This window comes from Trachurus japonicus, chromosome 15, assembly GCF_045865225.1.
Source record: "Trachurus japonicus isolate A0001 chromosome 15, Traja_1.0".
NCBI lineage: Eukaryota > Metazoa > Chordata > Actinopteri > Carangiformes > Carangidae > Trachurus > Trachurus japonicus.
Window position 1 is genome coordinate 26,458,137 of NC_140921.1, and position 21,819 is coordinate 26,479,955.

Sequence of the window (21,819 nt, forward strand, 5' to 3'; positions counted from 1 at the left end):
CCCTGGGACACTCAAACCCCTCCACCACGGCAAGGTAGTTATTCTCGGAGGGGGAGAATGTCCACATTCAGACAATTAAACATGGTGTGTCTGGTGGCTACAGAGCAGCCCGTCCCTCCCAGCTGGCCGGCACTGAGCAGGCCCAAACTGTTCAGTGGCCTAGATCTGAAGCTGCTCTCCAGGGATGCTGATTAGAGCTCTAATGTAAACAGCAGTCTGACCACATTGCTCTGCCACGCACTGCATGATGGGATTAACCTAGCTCCAGTCAATTACAGAGTCAAAGTAAGCTCAGCTGGACAGCAAAACAAACTCCTGGAGAGACTTGGAAGAAAGATTTTGTGGGTTTTGCAGCCCACATTATACATGAAAGTCTCTGCTAGATATTTTTGGCCTCATCCATCCTCTTTGACAGGTTGAATTTAACTACTTTTCAACAACTTTCCACCCAGGAAAAAAAAAACACCATTAAACCTCAACTTCACCAGTCTCTTCTTCAATGGTGTTTACTTAATCGTAGATTTGTTTTATTTCGTTTAAAGTATAGCTTCTTTTGCCGAGTTAAATACCATGTTAGTTTGAAACAGCTTTGTTTAAGTTGGATCATCACCTTGTCGCATTTATGCTGATTCAAACAGTTTTCCTCAGTATGCTGCGATCAGCATAGAGGATCACTCATTTAATTCCCAAGGATCCAGAGTTCAACCAGAGTTCAGCGGATTTGTTTAGAACTTAGTAACTAGTGACTAAAACGTTTTGCAAACAAGCAACAGACAACATGCTGAAGTCAATTTAATTTATAACCAGATTAATTCAGTTGAAGAATATTATTTGTATAGTATGAAAATCCTCCAGTTTTCCAGGAAACACATACAAATCATAAACAAATCATACATCAATAGTGGGACTCAAAATGTCACATAAAAATATATTAATGTTAAAGTCTTGCATTGATAATCACTACAATAATCAGTCTACTACTTATTTGCCATTATATCAGAGATTAATGAAAGTCATTGGACATATTTAATTCTTTTCAGCTTTATGTTGCCAATTCATGCAGATAAAACATTCTAAACTAAATCCACTTTTGGATCAGTTTTCAAGATAAAAGCTAAGCACAGTCTGTAAGTATCAGGACTATTTGTGGACAACACTTGACAGAATTAATTAATGTAGCTATTTTAGTCTGATTGTTGTAGTATAACCCTTCACATTGTGCTCACTGACCTACCGATGCCATGAGCTCATCATGTTAACATTCAGACCCCTGCTGATGTTTTTTTTTTCTCTGCAGTGACTCCCACAGCCAGAGCTTGTTGTTTTAACATCACATCACAGCAAAATCCCCCTAATATCTCACTGTGCGTCTGTGTGTGCACTTGTGTGTGTGTGTGTGTGGGGGGGGGGTTAAGAGAAGTCATTTTGTATGGCGTTTGCTGTGGCCTCTAGTGCTGAAAGACAGTACGTTGTGTGTATTCATTGATCCAGCTGTAGCATGACTGTACTGCACATTTACCATTCAGATCCTACAATGTTATTTGAGAATGTTGCTTAAAGCAAGAAATGTCCTTCCTTGGAAAGTATTTGCCTTATTAAAACAAATAACGAAGTAGTCACAAGGAATGTTTGTAGATCCTGAAGTCATTTTATCATCACATCAGCGAATCAAGAATGTAGCCTATTCAATCCTGCATATTTTGTTTTGAAAGCAGATGATTTGCATTTGAATCAAGTACAATTATCTCAAACCACTGGCTGATTCTGTGCTACTACTACTTTTTATAATACATGAGTACATTGTTAAATGAACTTGAACAATAATAATAAAAAAAAAGATTTGTTAAAGCCATAGTGTGTACTGTTAACCCCTGGAGGAATTCTGCGTAATTACAAAAACCCTTCTGGTGCTCCCACGTCGTACTGTACTGTATCTGGCAGTACAGGCTGCTGTCACACAATCATACACGAATTAAAGTACTGGTAGGCGAAGGATAATTTTCTGTCGGAGCTGAATGGCTGAGGCTGCCATGACTCAGACATAAGTAACAGTGGTGATGAATATCCCCGCAAATCTGCATCTTGACTTTGTGTGGAGTCACGTGTGGTGGGCAGTGAGGGGAAACCGCCACAGCATCCCTGCACCATGATTCGTTGGTGTACTGCACACAGACACCCCTACTGGCTAGTGCAGTTACTCTGTGGCTCGATGTAGCATTAGCTCCTCCAGCTGGACTGCAGCGCTCGTGGTGCTCTGGTTCAGCCAGGTTTCCATGAGAGCGTAAGAACAGCAGTTACTCACGCTACGTTGAGAAGCTCTAGTCTCCACAGTCTGATGTAATCCATGTTGTTGACGAGGGAGCGAACATTTTGCTACCATGAGTGTAGGCACGTAGCACTGGCACATCCTTCCACATCTTTCCTGGTTCTTCACGGCGTAGAAACCGTGAACCTGTCGGTCACACTGTGGCACATTCACACACTTTTCAGCCATGCCACTCATTCCATTAACACACGAAAGCACTGCATTTTCACTGAGAGCAGCCACTGCAAATATCTGTCACACCTCACCATACAACTTTGACTGTATTTCTGTTGAACAACCAGGCTGTTCCTGTGTAGTAGCCTACACAGAAAAAACCTGAACCTTGTCTTGGGCACTTCTTTTGCTGGCCTTGTTTCTACCTAAAACGTTAAATTTCCTGTGTGCTAGAGCAGGACTACATTTATATAGCGCTTTTCTATCGTTACCTGATACCCAAAGCATGTACAGTAACGATTATTCATTCATACCACATTCAACATGAAATTCAAAACAACAAATAATGAAAAATATGCTAGAAATATGTGGAGCTGATCAGCTTAATCACTGTTGTTATCTCATCTAGTAATGGCTTGGGTGTAACGTACATTTAACGGACATGTAAAAGTTACACACTACAGCTTTAAAGGTACATTGTGTAGGAATTACTCAGATCTAGCATAGCGGTTGTATATCGCAAGCAACTCAATCGTATTTTCCTTTGCATTCACGTGAAATTGGGCAGAGGGCAGATGGACGACAGCCGCTGCACGTAACGGCATAAACAAGCCTCTATGTAAACAAGTGGTCCGTCAGCACCAGGCAAAACAATACACATGACTATATGTTGTCATGGTGATGTCGTATTGTTTACCTGACCCACGTTTTACCGGCTTTCTCTGGACTTCTGTGACTAAAATGACATCTGGTTTGACGGCCGTCTGCCCGACTGCACCCGAATGCAGCATCAGTGTAACGCTTCATTCCTCCTCACTGCGTTACCGCGGTGACTTTTCACAGACGCCACCTCGACCTGAGCCAACAGCTCCGGTGTCTCCGCTGAGTTTCCGTGGTTTCCTACCGTCACGCTGCCACTGAACATAAAAACATGGCGACACCACATGGCAGCCAGCACCGAGCTTACCCGCTCCATGTAGATATGAATGATATGAACGGCTAATTCAGAGCTGAAAGGAACACTTCAGTTTGTTGATCCATTACTGATTAATGAAAAACATACTTTTGAACAAAATAATCGATTTTCCTGAATAGATGACAGGAGAAGTTACACAATGTCCCTTTAAGATGAATATACAGTAAACTATAAAAAATGGTTATCGGGATTATTTTGAACTGTACGCATCAGTCTGAGCCAATGAATTTGAGATGAGTGACAGGACTCCAGGTCGACTTCTGCATTCACTGAAATCCTAGAAAGCCGAATGTGTGACGGGATGGAGAGAAGAAGCAAAAGGAAGAGAGAAAAAAATGAAGTCTTGTGTAAAGATTGAGCTGCCCAAGGGAGGAAATACCCAGTTTAGTAAATAGTATGTGTATATGTATGTGTGTGTTGCACAGGAAGTGAGTTTGCGATCTGAAATACTTGCTCACTCTGTGTGTGCATGTATACGTATGCACAAGCGGTCAAATTCATGTAGAAGCTTGTGTGTGTGGATGTGTGGGTGCAGTTATTTGGGAGGGGACGTTGGTCTTGGCCAGCGAGGCCTCTAGCTGTAACAGTAGTCTACACATCTCTCAGTGCAGACAAAGAGGCCATGTGTGTTATATTTTCTGTTTTTGTCAGCCTTCCCGACCTGCTGCACTCACTGACATTTTTCATTCCATCTGCCTGTGCTTCTCTGAGATCAACTGTGAACCTCAAACTCATAAAAAAACCATCAAGACTTTGAATCTGATGAAATGATATTATGATGTGGATATCATCCATCCATCCATTGTCTATACTGCTTATCTGTGCGTGTTCGCATTGGGGAGGGAGCCAATCTGACAGAGCAAGGGCAGGATACACATCACAGGGCCAACATAAAGAGATGAAAACACTTTCTCATGTTCACCTACAGGCAATAGGGAGTCACCAGTCAACCTATTGTGCATGTTCTTGGACTGTGGGATGAAGCCGGAGATCCCAGAGAGAACCCACACAGACAAAGGGCAGTAGGGTCGGGCCGATAAAACTATCTTGATTCGGGTTCGCGATAAACTTTTGATTGATTTTGATTATCGGCTATCATCATATTTCCTCAATATCACATGGCAGTAAAAAGCGCGACAGCAGCCGTCACTCTACAACGCCTCCTGTCGTTTGTTTGAGCTGCAGCAGCTGCAGCTGAAGAAAAGCAGGACAAAGTGAAAGTTGTAAAAGAGGGAGGAAATGAGTAGAAGTGGAGCCGATGGCAATGTAAGCGATTTAGAACCACCGAGCTAAAAATAGCTTGCACCGACAAATAAAGGTAACAAACTTACTGCTATGACTATAGCAATTATGGCAATGGGCCAATATGCCAAAATGTTGAACTATCCCTTTAATGAACATTAAAGTTAACTCATGTCATCCTCCCAAACTGAACACGTTCTCTGGTTTCTTCAGGATTCAGTGAGGATGCTCCTTGAACTGGCAGCATCAGCAAAAAATACATTGTATGGAAATATCGAGAATCGATCAATATGGAAAAATATATTGTGATAAAAAAATTTGCAATATAGCCCAGCCCTACTGGGCGATCATGCAAACTACCCAAAAAAAGGCCCCAGACCCAGGAATCACACCCAGAACATTCTTGCTGAGAGGCAAGAATGCTAACCACCACACTATGTTGATATCATGCCACCATCCTTTCCAGTAGTGTTAAGTGTGTGGAAATACTGTAGTATATGGAAACTTGATCACAGTACAGTTCATAATCATTAAGGTAAATGTCAACTAGTACAACAGTGTTGCTGATGTGTAAGATGGTGCTCATCATCACAGAGCCATACGCACAGCTAACAGAAGGACATTGGTTTGGGTTTTTGAGGATTTTTGTGGAAATAAGAAACATGTTGAATATCACCAGACCTATCCTTTAGGCAGGGAGCTACACCCATGAGAACACCCACACAGCACACACTCAGATATCCATACTGTACAGTAGACACACACAGCAAAACCACGAGAGGAGTGACAGTTTTAGTTTGGTCTTCCTCTCATCCCACTATTAGACAGAAATAAAATATCTTCCCATGTGGTGGGCGGGGCTTACTGGCCACATGAACCAGTCGTGTGTCAGGTCAGACATGTTGGGCTCAATCAACAGGTTCAACAACAGGATCAAGTTCATCACCTATGGCAAAACGTAACCTACATGTAACTTGGGGGACAAAGCACACAAACATCCGCCTCCAATTTTCATCTTGAGTTCCTTAGATATTTTTTCAACCTTAACAGAGGTATTGTTTTTTTTCCATCCATGTTCATGTTTTTTTCCATGTGGATACAGCCACATGTTGTTTTGTGTGTTTGTCCCCGGTTGAACATACTTGACAATTAACACGCTTAAACTGGACTTTTAGGGCACTGGTTTAGGAACAAGTTTCCACTTTAGATTTGTTTGCTTCATGTATTTGATGTTAAACTTGTATAATTGTAGGTGAACACTACGGGTCACAGGGGCTGCAGAAAGAGGCTTTGTGAACTGGCTGTCTGGCTGCAGATGGAGCGATGGGGGAGGGACGGATGGAGTTCAGGGGAGGTTGGCCACAGAGCGCCAGTTGTGGAATTCCAGGAATGGAAGTCGAAAAAGAGTCTGGAACTGAAGAGGGAATCAATTGACTGCAGAGGTGCTGGAGCATTGTTCAGAGGGAGAGGAGAGCCATGTGTCAGGCATAGACAGTTAAGCAGCAGGCGTAGTGTGTATGGGAGATGGGAATATGGCGTTCTTCATAAACTTTAACCTCTCACTGGTAGGCTAGTCACGATACCGCTTGGGGATAAATAAAGTTTTTCGAATTGAATTAAATACCATAATTTCAGTAGTTGATACCAACACCAGTAAATGTCCACAATTCTCGATACGTATTTGCTAGCATGATTTTAAAAAAGATCATGTACTTTATTTTATTTTTTAAATGTTTCACATCAAACTTTCTTGTATTTGAGCTCCACTGTGCTTCAACAACTTCTCAGGCAGAAACATGAAGTAATAACAGAGTTAAAATTGTAACTATGGCTCAACACAAACAGAAAGTAATGCAGTTATAGGCTACTTGTAGCCTAGTTCAACAAGAGAACTGTTGTTCTCATTCATTCACTTTGCAGCTGTTTTCACACACACGCGTGCAAAAATGACGAGGGCTGCAGCCGATATACGAGTACTCGAGTACCCATTTCATCAGTCCCGCCCACTTTCAGGTGTGGCTCCGCCCACTTTACCATTGCAGCACACACATTTTCATCCATAGCCCCGCACACTTTCCGGTGTGCCCCCGCCCACTTCCCCATTGTAGGCTAGTACACCCATTTTCAGTCATAGCGCCGCCCACTTCCCTGTTATAACCCCGCCCACTTTATGTTATTATCCACATAACCCCGCCTATTTTCGGTTATAGCTCCGCCCACTTCCCGTTTTAACTCAACCCAAGTTGTCATAGCCCCGCCTACTTCCCGGTGTGGCTCCGCCCACTTCCTCATTGTAGCACACCCAATTCAGCCATAGCTCCGCTCACTTCCTGTTATAACCCCGCCCACTCCCCCCGCTATTATCCCCTATAACCCCGCCCATTTTCGGTTATGGCTCTGCCCACTTCCCATAATAGACCCACCCACTTTCAGGTGTTACCATGCCCAATTTTAGTGATAGTCCCTTCCACTCTCAGTTATGACTCCGCCCACTTTCCAGATGTAAAATCAAATAAATTAAACAAAATGAAATAAATTTGGAGGTTAGTAAATAATCCATAATCAGTATTATTGGCAGTAATAGAAGGCACCAAATTAATGATTTTGCTTGGGCCCTATGGAGGCTTGGGCCTGCCCTGGTCCAAACCATGGATGTATTTAGTCCAAACGCTGCATCCATGGCCGCACCACTGTCATAGCTCACCGGAAACTTGTGACGCACCCTGAGCAGTTGGAGCAGCTCGAGGTCCGGCCAGATTCACATAAACGGACTGCGAGCTCAACTGTAGCTGCACAAGACCACATGCATAATGTCCGATCAGTCCTGACTCCTGACAGGACTCGACGCGGTGCACCGGGGGCAACGTTGTATTTTTTCGGTACTCGCGGTAACAGGAAGTTGCTAAAAAAAAAAAAAAAAATTGTTAATTCTCTCGGTGTCGAAAATATGCAGGTGTCGGCATCGACTTGGAACCGAACTATCAGTTTGCGAGACAACTGAGCTGAACAGGATGCCACACAGCCCTAATTCACCCTATGTCTCATAACATACAGAAGGAGTAAAACATACACACCCTTGCACACATGGTCTGATACACAGGAGAATATGCTCATCATCACGGACTTGTTTTCATGGCTTTTTATATGTTGTTATGTCTGGTGTATGTGTGTGAGACTGAGTGTGTGTCGTCTCCAGATGCAGCCTACAGAATACATGCCCTGTAATTAAAAGGCCGCTCTCTGCCAGATGCTATATTTGTTGTTGAGAGAGGGACATGTGGTTTGTGGTGGAGCAGAGGATCTATATAGAGTAGAGAGAGGGAGATTGCTTGTTTGTAAGATAATATTAACCTTTTTCATGTCAGTACCCAATAGTCCATCTTGGTTTTTTTAATGCAAAGTGTGTATGTTGTGGTTATAACTATCATTTCATTGCCACTTTTATCAGCACAAAAGGATGAAATTCATAACTGTATCTTCAACACCAGATGTGAAAGTACTCAGATTCCACTGATGTCTGTGTGTGTGTTATTGTCCCCAAATTACACTGAAATGACAAGTGGAGTAGTGAAGGCCTTGCTTCTGCTGTTGCTCCCAAAAACGCTGTGCAGTGGAAACTCCTGCAGGCCAGGGTGTGGCTGCTTTAAGGCGAGCTGGGTCCACTTCTGTCGGTCTATGGAAGTTAGCAGACGCAGAACTAGAGCGCAGCCATGCCAGGTTCCAACGGTCACATCCAGGCCCGAGCCAGATACAACTCTTTTTGCTCTTCACAGGAGCAGAACCAGGACAAAATCTGTTCTGACTAATTTGAGTGGTTATTTGGTGATTTGTACAGAATGTAATAGAACTGCTGTAGACGTCAGGTAGTTGGCAGCATCAGAGTGCGCAGTCTGTTGCAAGTCATTTTCCACTTCTAAAACATTGTACCCAGAATACTAGGAAAACTGAACTGCTTCTAGGAATCTGGGTGGAGGAAGAATGGAAACAAAATATTTTTTTTAATAAATGAGAAAACAGAATTTATTTATTTTTTCAGTACAATGTACAAGTTTCATACAAGTGTACAAGTCTTGCATATTTTTTCTTCAGTAATATATGTCAGTATTTCTAATACACACCTATTACCTAAGATGATTTTTCCGCAGAGACTGGAGTTTGGCCAGTCGCGTATAGCTGTAGAGGACTAAGACCGGGGTTCGATTCCCCGATGGGGAGACAATTTCAATTCAATTCAATTCAATTAGCTTTATTGGCATGAACTATAGACTGTAAAAAGAATGGACGTAGCGTCCGTGACGTCACCCATTGGTTTTGGGGAGTCGTTTTTGTGACTCAAATATGGCGGCCTGAACAGCGCCATGTTGGATTGGCCGGCCGAGAACCCGCCCACTGGCCTCGAAGCAGCTGTCCACGGAGCTGCTCGGACCTGTCACTCAACGTTTCCGCGCTCTAATTGGCCAGAGTTTTAACCTAATAACAGTAAAACTGTAGAGTTAAAAAAAAATTCACCCCCCTCAGAGTGTGTGCGGGGGTAGAAACTATCGATTGAGACAAAAAAACGTTCTGACACCAGGCTTTTAACATGTTTATTGAGGATGTAAAATCGGCGATTTTAACATGGGGGTCTATGGGGAATGCTCCCTTCTGACACCAGCCCCCAGAGGAAGCCGAGGGGATTGCAGTTTTTTGAACGCGGAAGTGAGCTTCACTTCTCAGACCGACAACTGCCCCCTTGGCATGAACAGAAACCCGTTGTTGCCAAAGCACTGCACAAACCACTCACAAATACATTTCAATATAACAGATATACAGTACATATGCATATCTCAATATTCAATAACAAATAAACAATTAGACTCTCTCTCTTTGTGTCTTTGTAGATCCATAGTCACATATTGTCACACTATATGATTAGGAATGATTGTTTGTAATAACTTATATCATAAGATTTGTAAATTCATAGTTGATTCTGTCTGTCATGAACATTGTGTTCCATGTCAGTTTGTCAGTTCCAGTGACCTTGTATGTTCATATATTGATCTGACATTAATCATTATGACATTTATTCTTCCTGTGCTTTTACTGCTGTCTTGTGTTAAGGCATCCTCTTTGAAAATAAAGGGCAACAGTTTCCTTGACTAGATGAACCTTTGAGTCCGTCAGTAAAGACAGTGAAAGGTTGCAGGTGTACTTTTTGAATTATCAATGAATTACTTTCTTCACTTTCTCCAGTGCTCTGTCCGTCTCTGAGCCACATCCCATTCTCTGGTGTGAGTGCCAGTTTCCCAGCAGGGCTTGTTACACATTTCCTCTAATTTAGTTTAATTTGTACTGTAGAAAAGTCTTCCTACCATGATGGCTTCACCAAAAAAAAATTCCTTTGACATTCCTACATATTTTCCTCCATCAAGGTTTAACAGAAGATACCAGTTCCTCTGCTTCTTTAACCACTTTGAGTAGAGAAATGTCAGAGGAATGTTGCTCATACAGGCATCTCTCTCCTCAATTCCCAAACAGAGATGTTTAAAATCTTGTGTATGTGTATGTGTAGTGGTGTGTCTGCCAGTTTTCCCTCTATGCAACCCTCTTTACCGTTGTGCTGTAGCCTGTGTGCCAAAACTGCTTGACCTTTCGGTGCTGCTGCAGTTCTGACACACTCCTACCACCTTCCACATGCTGCACTCTGATCTCAGCGCACAAAGAGCTGGTTGTGCTGTCATAGTAACCACACCTCATCAGCATTATGGAACTGGTTAAAGGTGTTATATGCTGCATGTCTGTGCAAAGAAAACTGCCTCATCGATTCTGAGACACAAGTAGGCATTTACATGTTGTACACAAATGAATTCATTATCAAAATTGTGAGTCTACTGAAGTTGGAAAAAACTGATAAATGCCTACAGTGGAACTGTGGATGTCAGATACATATATCAACTCTCAATTGTAAAAGATTCCTTTGAGCCACATGAAATGAAGAATGTCAAAGACAGGCTGAAAAGCATCTGCTCTTTTTTTTTGAGCATAGCAGTGTTATCTTGACTGGAGTTCTCATTACGTCTCTAGCGTGCAGCTTTTTCTTTGTCTTTATTTGGTACTGTTGTATTTGGCCCTGGTCAGAAGTGGATTTGATATTTCACCTCTGTGTGTATGCAAACATTGTGGTCAGAAGCACTGGAGGGAATAAAAGGGCTCCTTTATTTGTGTAGAGAGTGTGTGGTTAGTAGTGCGTGTATGTAATATGTGTCGTTAAGTAACATCAACAGTAAAATATTTGGAGGAGAAAATGAGGAGGAAAAAAAGGGTATATCAAAGTATAATAAAAAATGTTTCTCCTTTCTCAGATTCAACAATTAGAGGCCCAGGTGATGGATTCAGAAAAACGAGCCTTCGCTGCTCATCAACAGGTAAGAGTGCCGACGCACACTTTTTTTTTTGCTGTGCTCAGTGTGTGTGGACCATCGGCCTCATGTGTGTATGTACGTACGATGATTTAAGGTTCAGTGGATGGAGGAGAAGCTGAAGGCTCCAGATGGGAAGTCAGGAGACTCAGAGGTGCGTCTCTTCCAGCAGTGCCAGGAGCTGCAGGCGCTGGTGCAGGAGAAGGAGGACGTCATCGTCCAGCTGGAGCAGCAGCTGGAGGAGCAGGTAAGTCATTCAGACCACAGTGAGAGGGTTATCTACACCAGTGGTTCCCAACCTTTTTTGGCTCGTGACCCCATTTTGACATCACAAATTTCTGGCGACCCTGCCATCATGTGCAGTCATCAATCGCGGCCATCAATCAAGATGCACCAGCTCAGATATTTTTGTATGCTGCATTGTATTTGAACTTGATTTATATTCGAGAAAGTATAGAATACAGTTGTTTAAGATTGAGTGTGGTGTTTTTAATCATAATTTAAAAAGAATAATAATTAGTTAAAAAAATATTTTTATTAGTAATTTTTTTTAAATCAATTACTAGACATTTTAGGCAACCCCATTTGAATTCCAGGCGACCCCACGTGGGGTCCCGACCCCAAGGTTGAGAAACACTTATCTACACTATTGTACGATTTTTCCTATCCTTTTATTTATCAATTTTTATCATTTATTTTTTAGTCTTTTTAGTCTTTATTGCGATTTATTGTATAATTTCATTTTTTTTTCTCATGTCCTTGACACTTATGCTTTAGTTCCTTTTATTTATTTGGTTTTATCTAGTCTCTGGTGTTTCCTCATGGTAAATTGTTGAAACTCTTGTAAATTGTTCAAGCTCTTCATATGAGAGAAAGTGTATTAGGTGTCTGTGTGTGTGTGTGTGTGTGTGTGTGTGTGTGTGTGTGTAGTTGCGTGACTTTGGGTTTTACTTTTGCTTTGTTTTGTCTGCTTTTATGGTGTAAAGCACTTTGTGTTACATTTTATTTCTCTGTAAATAAAGTCTGATTGATTGATTGATTGATTGATTGATTGATTGATTGATTGATTGATTGATTGATTGATTGATTGATTGATTGATTGATTGATTGATTGATTGATTGATTGATTGATTGATTGATCGATCTGTCTTTGCATCCTGAAACATTTAGTTTCCACTCAGTCAGAGACAAACATTGCTGATATTCATGCATCCAAATCTGTTCCCTTTCACCAGAAACAGATCCGACATCAAGATGCCAAAACAGTGGAGGAGAAAGCAGCAAAGATCAAGGAGTGGGTGATGCTGAAGTTGTCAGAGGTTAGTACTTTATAGTGTTGAAAAAATGTTTGTTTGGATGGAAAGGAGACAAGATGGAAGCTGGGTGATAAATAATAAGGGTTAATTAATGCTTAGCACTGTTGCCACACAGCAAGGAGGTTGTGGGTTCGATTCCCGGGCCTTTCTGTGGGTCACAGATTCAGATTCAGATTCCTTTATTAGTCCCAAAAGGGCAATTCACAGTCAACCTGTCCGTGGCAACCGAAATACAATATGGCAAGATATAAACACAACACATATAATCATGAAGAATGAATGAGAATGAGAATGAAATTCATTTTGTGTTCTACTGTCCTTTCTATGATTCTATAAGACAAAAATTGTTCAGTAAAGTAGATCCAAATAACGAATTTGTGTGGTTAGACGATGCTGAGAAGCTAAAACTTCTTTTTCATTTGAATATTTTTGCATTTTCTTTATTTCTTGAAAAGGCTTGGGCAATGAGACGAAGAGCAACATATAGTTGAGTACTGAAAGTAATCTGAATTTGTTTATTTATGTCACACCTGTGTGGCAGGTAACACCAACAGGAAGGACTGTCTAGTTTTTGTTTTTTGTATTTGTTATTGTGTCTTGTAATCTCGTATGGGATGGGCCACAGTGGTGGCATGACACGAAAATAAAACATTCATTCATTCATTCATTCATTCATTCATTCATTCATTCATTCATGAATGAATGAATTAACAACAACCACAACCAGTGACAGGATGAAAAGTATTCACAAGTCACAGTAAGTTCACAGTTCACATAATTTAGCAGCATTATGGCAGACAGGAGAAAAGAATTTGCATAGCGGTTTGTTTCCGCGCTGGCACATAACACGGCTGCCCTGAAGGCAGCATGACAAGTTCACTGCCCAGTACGTGATCAGGGTGGGATAATATTCTGTCTGCTTCTGGACCATCTGTGTTTTCCAAAGAGAACTGAGGTCCTTAAGCTGGACTCCTGTCATTTTAGAACTCACTCTGATTATGTCAGACACTTCTTGTTTTTCACAGATAGACCACCATGTTAAAAGACTCTCAGTAAAAAGTACATAAGATATTTCTGCTGACACCAAAAGAGTTGAGTTTCCTCAGCAGATGGATTCTTTGGTTTGCTCCCTACATGGCTTCTCTCTGGGTACTCTGGCCTCCTCCAACTGTCCGAAGTAGGGATGTCACGATTATAGAGTTTCTTTGTACGATTATTGTCAGATAAATAATCACGGTTTTACGATTATCATGATTATTATGCATTTATTAATTTACATAATATGAATGTGTAAAATCAAATACAGTCAAAATATAACTACATTACTAATTATTTACACAAAATATTTTAAGTCTAATATATAACCATCACACAGGGGAAGTGTTTTAAATATTCAAGTCATTAATTGCCATCTACCAAATGTTTAAGTTTATCATTGTTTGTTTTTTAGCACAAATGACTCACTAACATTTAAATTCCTACCAGTCGTATGTTACGTTAGGTAAATGGACCAGTATTTTTTACATTTATCTTCACTTTGGCACACCAAACAACATAATCTTTTTTGGAAAGTGACGGTATTTGGAAATCTTTACGATAAATTAATTGTGGCATTTAATACCGCAATTAATTGTGAAAACAAGTAATCATGACATCTCTAGTCCAAAGATATGTACAATAGGTGGATTGGTGACTCTCAGTTGCCCATACAGGTAAAGACAATGGATGGATGATAATTCATTTCGATGTGACAACATGTTTATCCTTCAGTTTGAGGTAGAGAATGCAGCTTTGAGAGAAACCACCAAGCAACAGGAAGCTCAGATTCTGGAGCTACAGAAACAAGTGCAGGGTAAGAATTGTTTTAATGTCACATCTGTTCAACCAAATTAAGTTAGATAAACATTTCCACAGCAGAGCTACAGTAAATGCCAGTAAATAAAATCTATTCACACGTGTTTCTGTGTTTGCAGCCTTTGAGGAGAAGTGCAGCAGCGGGCGAGGCGCTCTGTGCAGACCAGGTGAGGCCCAGCGGCTCAGCAGCCTGACCTTCGGCTGTTTCCAGGTGAGAGGGAAGAACCCACAGGTGCTGACCGGACCGGCCCCCTCCCAGAGGAGCCTCAGCACCCAGGGAGAGAGCCAGGGGAGAGATGAGACTGGTGAGTCTTCAGAGTGGCTGTGGCTCTGGAAACAGCTTCTGTGATTCAGCACATTTCTGGTTGAAATCAGAGACGGTGGAGGAGCAGGACACAGGAAGGCACAGTCTGGTAGTGGAAAACAGAGTGACTCAGAACTTTTCTGCCATTAGGTCATATCCATGGCATGTTAGAATAACATTAGCTAATAAGTATAGTGGGGATGTGGTTCCCACACGTCCTGGAAAACCTGGAAAACCTGGAAAATGGTTGACCAATTATGCAGTCATGGAAAACACATAGAAACTGAGACAAAGGGTCAAATGTCCTGGATAAGCTTGAGTTGTTTATTATTAATAATTATTTATCACATGGTGACATCAGCTACCAGAGCTCTGTTTGACTTTTTCAGACCCCGCCAAGGATTTCCTTTCCAAAGAAGTGACTAGTGAGAAAACTAGAGGCTTTGACTTAATGAGTGTTTCCAGTATTGGACCTATTGTCTCCTCTGCTGAGTGACAGATGGATAGTGACAGGGAGCTGTTATAGCTGTGGTTTGAAAACAAAAACAACTTGTTTTTGTGTTGTTCTATGATAAGTTTGTCTTTATTTCTAAGCGCGTAAGATATAATTTTATAGATGAGTTAGAGCCGTAGGTTTATCTTTAAATCAGACTTCTGGGGATGAGAGAAAAGAATAAACATAGAAACAAACTGGTTAAATGTACAAAATAAGCTACGACTGTCAAACTACAACTTCTCCAAAGAATGAATGGTGGGGGGGGGGTATGGCCTAATACAATACAATACAACTTTATTGTCCACCATTGTGGAAAATTGTCTTCGGCTCACCGTGAAAGAGATACATATTTCATTAAAAACACAGTTAAATAAGGAAACAGTTAAAGCACAATTAATCATACAATAAATAAATAGAAAGAGAAGAGAAGAAACAGAGAAATTGAGAGCAGTTCATTGCTAGTGGCATTTACAATAAATTGAGAAGGTGGACAGCATAATAACATGTCTATCAGACTGTAGCAACTGAAAATGTCCCGGAAAAGTCCCGGAAAATGATTTCAAGAAAAGAGCGGGAATCCTGTTAAATATAGGACCAATTCAATTCTTTTTGCATATGAGATAAAGATGATCACGGTAATACCTGTTGGTTATGTATTGTCATTTTTACTTTGACAGGGAAGAATAAGAGGACAGCCTCCTCAGAGACAAACAGTGACGTCCACAGATCAGACCAAACTGGACTTGTGTCTTCTCCCACAGAGGACCAGCTGGGTGATAAGGCATGTGGACCTGAGTTTCAGGTGGTCTTCTCCTCTGCCTCAGAGGGGCAAGGAGGAGGAGGAGGAGGGGGGTGTGAAGGCATAGCAGGAGGTGGAGTGTGTGGTTTGGAGCTCAGCCGGCCGGGCAGCGAGACCTACCTGACGGCTTCAGACGACAGCAGCTCCCTGTTCGACGACGATATGCAGCGACCGGAGCGGCGAGGTTTCAGCCTCCTGGGAGCGTCCGATGGGCTCCAGGGAGACGGTAAGGAGGAGGGGGAGGAGCAGCAGGCGCACGGAGCCAAGCTGGAGGACTGCTGCACCTCGGAGGAGCTCAACAAACGATTCCAGTCCCAAAGACTGGACTCGTCCTCCTCCTCCAGCGAAGCCAACACTCCCAGCCCCAGCCTCACACCTAAACGACCCAACCCTCCCCAGGACCAGAGGGACAACCCGGCCTCGCCCAAGCAGCCGTGCCTCAGGATGCCGGCGGGCTTCAGGTCCAACGCGTCTCTGGCCAAGAAACACCTGAGCCAGCCGCCGATCAGCACGGAGGCAGCGCACGGACAGTCGCGCAACGCTCTCAGCATGCTGCGACTGTTCCAGCCACAGGAAACCGACCTCGACCAGGAGCAGGAGCAGGAGCAGGAGGTCGGCATGGAGACGGGTAGGGACACGCCCCCTGATGTCTCAGCCACCCCCTTGCAGACCTCATCTGACCTGAGTGACTGTAACGTCTCAGCCCCTGGCAACAAACCTCCTACTCCTCCTCTACACAGGCTGCCGTCCTGGGTAAGACTGTCCACTGTTAATCATAATAATAATAATAATAATAATAATAATATATTATAATACTGTTAACTCACCAGATCCACAACCATGAATAAAATAAAATACACATTTTATTTCAATTTGAGTAAAGATTGATAATAACGACACTGGCCAGCTGCATAAGGGAAAGTTTAGCTGATATTAAAAATTAAAGTTTCTGTATTTTTTTGAGTTATATTTATAATGGATGTTTTTTATTCTTTTTAATGGAAATACTTGAAAAAATATGATCTATTATCAGCTCTGTCCTTTAATCCTGTTAGCGCAGAAAATGTCAAGCTGTAAAAAGTCAATATTTAGTTTCACGTAGAAATGTTTCTTCAGGATTTACGGTAGTTATTGAAAACCTCAGACAAACATTCTTCTTGCCAAGTTTTGACTTGCAAGGTTTCTTTTTTTTGTATAAAAGTCATTTATTCTTTTTTTAATTATTATTTACATGAAATACAGGTGATAAGACAACATGAAACAGGAAACAATACAAGTGTAAAACAAGGGTGAAAAACAAACATACCGTACATAACACAAGACAAGAGGGGATGTTCAATGTTCTAATATGTCAAAATACGCAATGATAACTATAACCAATCAAACGAAACAACAAAAACAAATAAATAGATAAAATAACACAATTGAAATAACAAAGACGGATGTTTTCGCTTAGAATTCACATAAGTGCCTTGCAAGGTTGATATCAGAAAGAAGCTGTGATGAGTCAGGAGGCTGATGTTACAGTTTTCAGAAGATGAAATGTCAGATCTCTATTGAAAATCATATTCTAAGCAGCTTTTTTCCCTCCCTGCCTTTTCAGTGCTAATTAATCACCAGCTGGATATTTGATCACACAAAAGTGATTTTCTCAGAAAAGCTTTCTGAATTCTTGTATTCTCCACAGGAGAGTCGTATCTATGCTGTGGCTAAATCAGGAATCAGATTGTCTGAGACCTCCTGCACAGATCCTGCAAGCAAAGGTGAGAGACAGTTGACCAAGAGACTGAGCTGCATGTCCAGGTACAGAGATGTGTGGCAGGTTTAACTGAACTGTGATCTGTGTTGCAGACTCCTCCCTCCAGTCCTCATATCCTGCCTTCGTTATGTACACATCCCTCATCTATAAAAACATGACTTCACCAGTTTACACTACTCTGAAGGGGGTAAGTATAGTGAGATCAACAGTTAGAACCACTGCTGTGCATCTCATTCACATGAAAAAGATCTCAGCCACATCTTCAGGGACTGTCTTCACATTTGACACATGAAGAACTGGTTAGATTTTATGTGATTCTAAGGTCACAGGAAATTCATACGTTAAAGGTCCAGTTTGTAAAATGGGTGGGAAACCTTGATGTCTAGCACTCACTCGCTCGCACTCACCCCTCCCGTCGGCAAAGTGACGGTGGCCTCCAAGGACAAAAAACTTGTTTACCACGACTGGGATGACTGGGAGTATTTCAGGAGCATGGAGCGATGAGGTGAAGATCTAAACCATTTCATGATATGACTCCTCCTTCTTCGTTAGTTTATTTATGAACACTATACTCGTGACACCTGCTCTCTGACTGGCTGGATTTTCCATTCGGGCTGCCGTACAAACATGGCGGCGCAAGATGGCGACACTCTCTAAAGCAAGACCCTTGTTATATGTATATATAAAAGAATAATTATGAGGCTACAAAAACCAGACCAATTTTATTTTATACACTTATACTTATATTCATGGGTAGTAGATTCAGATTTTGCCAATAAACCTTGTTAATTATTACACACTGGACCTTTAATGTGACCAAACATTTACAAACAGGATAAAATGAATATGCAGAAGGTCAAAAGTCAACTTCACTGGTCAACATGCAAAAACATTATCCCAGGAGAAGAGGAGGTCATGAACATACTCACATTAATGGGGCGTGAAAACCAGTGCAGTCAGCAGTGTGTTGTGTGCAGGTGTCACACAGTCAGGAGCAGGTGTAGATTTTGTGAGTAGCTACGAAAAGATTGGCACTACTAAGAGATTGATGAATGCAGAAATCCAAGTAAATTTCCACTGCACGCGGTTTACACACAAATCTGTGCTGCTCACGTTTCATGAATGAGACCCACTCCAGATCAGTAACCTGGACAGACAGAATGGGACCACAGGGGACATACATGTTGATGTGTTTCTGTTTGTAAATGTATGCGAGTGTCTGTGTGCCATCACTGGTGTTTTGACTTGATGTCTGGTTTTTGCAGAAAGCCACTCTCCTGAGCAGTAGTCCATTCTCAGACGAGTCGTCCAGCTCCGAGGAGTCGTCCAGCTCAGGAGAGGAGGACGGCTCCTTCTGCAGCTCCCACACCTCCTCCAGCTCCCACAGGGACAGCGGCCCCAGCAGCCCGCGCTCCCTCAAGAGAGGTACAACACACACCCACCTACACTGGGCCTGAAAATTAAGTCTCCTAACTTTCATGAGGAATTTGATTAACAGTAAAAAAAAAAAAAACCCACAATATTTCTTATATTATTATAATGTTCACCAGAAATGTCAATAAATATGCAACCAGACAATGAAGATATGATAATTTACTGGCACCTAAACCAAGAACAAACTTTTTAAAACATACTGTAATATACAGAGCCATTACAGGATGGAACACATTACCTAATAATATCAAAAATATTAACTCAAAACACATTTTTTAAATGGTAGTAAAAGACTATTTAAATAAATTGAAAATTCAATAAGTAAGAAATATATAACGTATAATAATTTATTATAGGAATTTATTTGTGGGTTGCTGTTGTGGTACTGTAATGTGATGTATGATGTATTCTTTGTACCTAATAATATATTTTAGATTAGACTGTTTGCTGTTTGTGTATATGATGACGAGGTGTTACAGTGATCTGTAACAAGGATGAATGTGAGTATGTATTATGTTCTCTTTAAAATTGCATTGGGGACCCCAGGAAGAATAGCTAATGTCATGACATCGGTTAATGTGGATCCTATAAATAAACAAATAAACTTGACAAAGGTTTATGGTTGTGAAGTAACAGAAGGTATGTTGGGACTGTCACCCACCTGACCACACTGCGTCTCCTCCAGCTGTGTCCATGTCTTCGATGACGTCAGAGAGCGACTACGCCATCCCTCCTGACGCATACTCCACAGACACAGAGTGCTCCGAACCAGAGCAGAAACTGCCCAAGACCTGCTCCTCAGTCAGCGACAATGGCAAGACTGTGAGTCAGTCTGTTTGTTTGGAACCTGCTGATCGCTTCACATGACACACACAACAAAGCTAAACTGGAAAGTAATCATAATGCAAAGTGGTTCAAAGTGTTTTAGTTAAGGCTTTGATCAGGTGAGGCCTGAGTATGACTCCAGGCAGAATAACAGAGATCTGCTGGACTGAACACTGTCAAGGCTGTTACAGTGTATTAGTGTGTATTTTGTGAGGCTTATATGCGACTTTTCAAACCCATTAATATATTTTTAAAGGGATAGTTCAACATTTTGGCAAATTCACCTATTGTCATAATCCCTACTGTATGGTCATAGCAGTAGGTTCATTACCTTTAATTATCGGTGCATGTTGTTTTGAGATCCATGTGGCAGAGACGTGAGCTGCTCAGTGAACACAATGGACCCAACTGGACCCAACAACAACTGGACCCAGATACAGACACGGCACAGAAACCAATAAGGTGCAACAAAAATGGTTTAATCAAGTCATGGGGAGAAAAAGAATTTAGATACACGGGAACACGGGACGAACACAGACGGTCCAACAAAGGATAATAGTAAAACACTGAGGTAAAATACACAAGGGAGAAATGAGACATAGGTGGTGCAATCAGACACAAGTGAGACACATGAGAAAATTACAGGAGGGAAAGCACAGGAAGACCTTCAAAATAAAGCAGGAGATGGAGGAGCAGAGTTTGAAGTAAAATTTTTGCGAGGTTCTCCTTAACCTCCTGTAATGTACATACAGTATTACTATATAAAACTGAACAGAGCTGCTGTGTCTTGTAGGAGCCGATGGAGAAGTCAGGCTACCTGCTGAAAATGGTGAAGACCTGGAAGAAAACCTGGAAGAGACGCTGGTTTGTCCTTAAAGACGGAGAGCTGCTCTACTTCAAGTCACCTGTGGGTTCCACTCAGTACTCGTTTGTTTTTTTTTGCGTTATTATAGAGCTAAAATCTCCATTTTTCTGTGCTCATTATTCTCACACAGAGTGATGTGATCAGGAAACCCCAGGGTCAGATTGAGGTCAACGCCAGCAGCAGTATCGCTCGTGGAGAGGGGAAACAAGTTCTCCAGGTATTCACTTCATCTCTGTCTCCAAATAAAGAGTTTTGTTCCAAACAATGTCACCACTCCCCACCATTGTTTAACTCAAATGATCTTGACCACATAACCCCAGAGACACAGATTAAATGAAAGAATTGAATGGGATGAGTTATTATTATTAATGATAATTAAATAATAATCGTTTATTTGTATAGCACTCAAGGTGCCTCACAGGGTAAGAGAAAAAAAGGTATGACAATGCAATAATAGTACAGTAAAAGGCAATAGAGACGAGACAGAAGCATACAATAGATTAGAATGCAAGTAATTTACAGTTTGATGGGAATAAAAGTCAGAACATGTAGAAAAGGGGTTAAATACCAGTAATTAATTGAAAGCAAAGGTATAAAAATAGGTCTTGTTGAAGTTCCCTTGTGTGAACACTGCCAGATGATTTCTGCTTTGCTTTTCCTGTCTTCACTTCCACCTGTGTTTGTGTCGTCTTGTGAAGATAGTGACGGGGAAGCATGTGTACTACCTGAAGGCTGACTCTCCCAACCTGCTGGAGGAGTGGCTGAGGGTTCTGCTGAGCGTGCTGAGGGTGAAAGCTGCCAGTCCTCTCTTCACCCAGCCAGACATTCGCCCTGGCATGAAGGGACAACTCATAAAGGTCCAACTATCTTATATATACATTGATGTATTTACATCTTTACATTTACATTGTACTGTCACTGAAAATGCTGCAGTTCCTGAACTTTGTACTTGCTTGAATGCAGGTGAAGCATGGCTACTCTAAGAGGGTCTGGTGCGCTCTGTTTGGCAAAACACTCTACTACTTTCGGAGCCAAGAGGACAAGGTTCAGTTCATCACTTGAACTCTTTCTT

General features: G+C 41.6%; 1 protein-coding gene across 1 annotated transcript in view; it reads left to right on the plus strand.

Annotated features, from left to right (window-relative positions):
* The window catches only part of plekhh2 (pleckstrin homology domain containing, family H (with MyTH4 domain) member 2), a 39,697-nt gene that overhangs the window by 5,423 nt on the left and 12,455 nt on the right, over nt 1–21,819 (plus strand). Inside the window, exons 3-16 of the mRNA XM_085800782.1 lie at nt 11,039–11,101; nt 11,193–11,342; nt 12,331–12,414; nt 14,182–14,263; nt 14,385–14,570; nt 15,743–16,617; nt 17,552–17,627; nt 17,716–17,810; nt 18,889–19,048; nt 19,743–19,879; nt 20,676–20,789; nt 20,878–20,964; nt 21,446–21,604; nt 21,711–21,791. Of these exons, the coding sequence (XP_085656908.1) occupies nt 11,039–11,101; nt 11,193–11,342; nt 12,331–12,414; nt 14,182–14,263; nt 14,385–14,570; nt 15,743–16,617; nt 17,552–17,627; nt 17,716–17,810; nt 18,889–19,048; nt 19,743–19,879; nt 20,676–20,789; nt 20,878–20,964; nt 21,446–21,604; nt 21,711–21,791 (2,349 nt within the window). The remainder of the gene's footprint in view (nt 1–11,038; nt 11,102–11,192; nt 11,343–12,330; nt 12,415–14,181; nt 14,264–14,384; nt 14,571–15,742; nt 16,618–17,551; nt 17,628–17,715; nt 17,811–18,888; nt 19,049–19,742; nt 19,880–20,675; nt 20,790–20,877; nt 20,965–21,445; nt 21,605–21,710; nt 21,792–21,819) is intronic.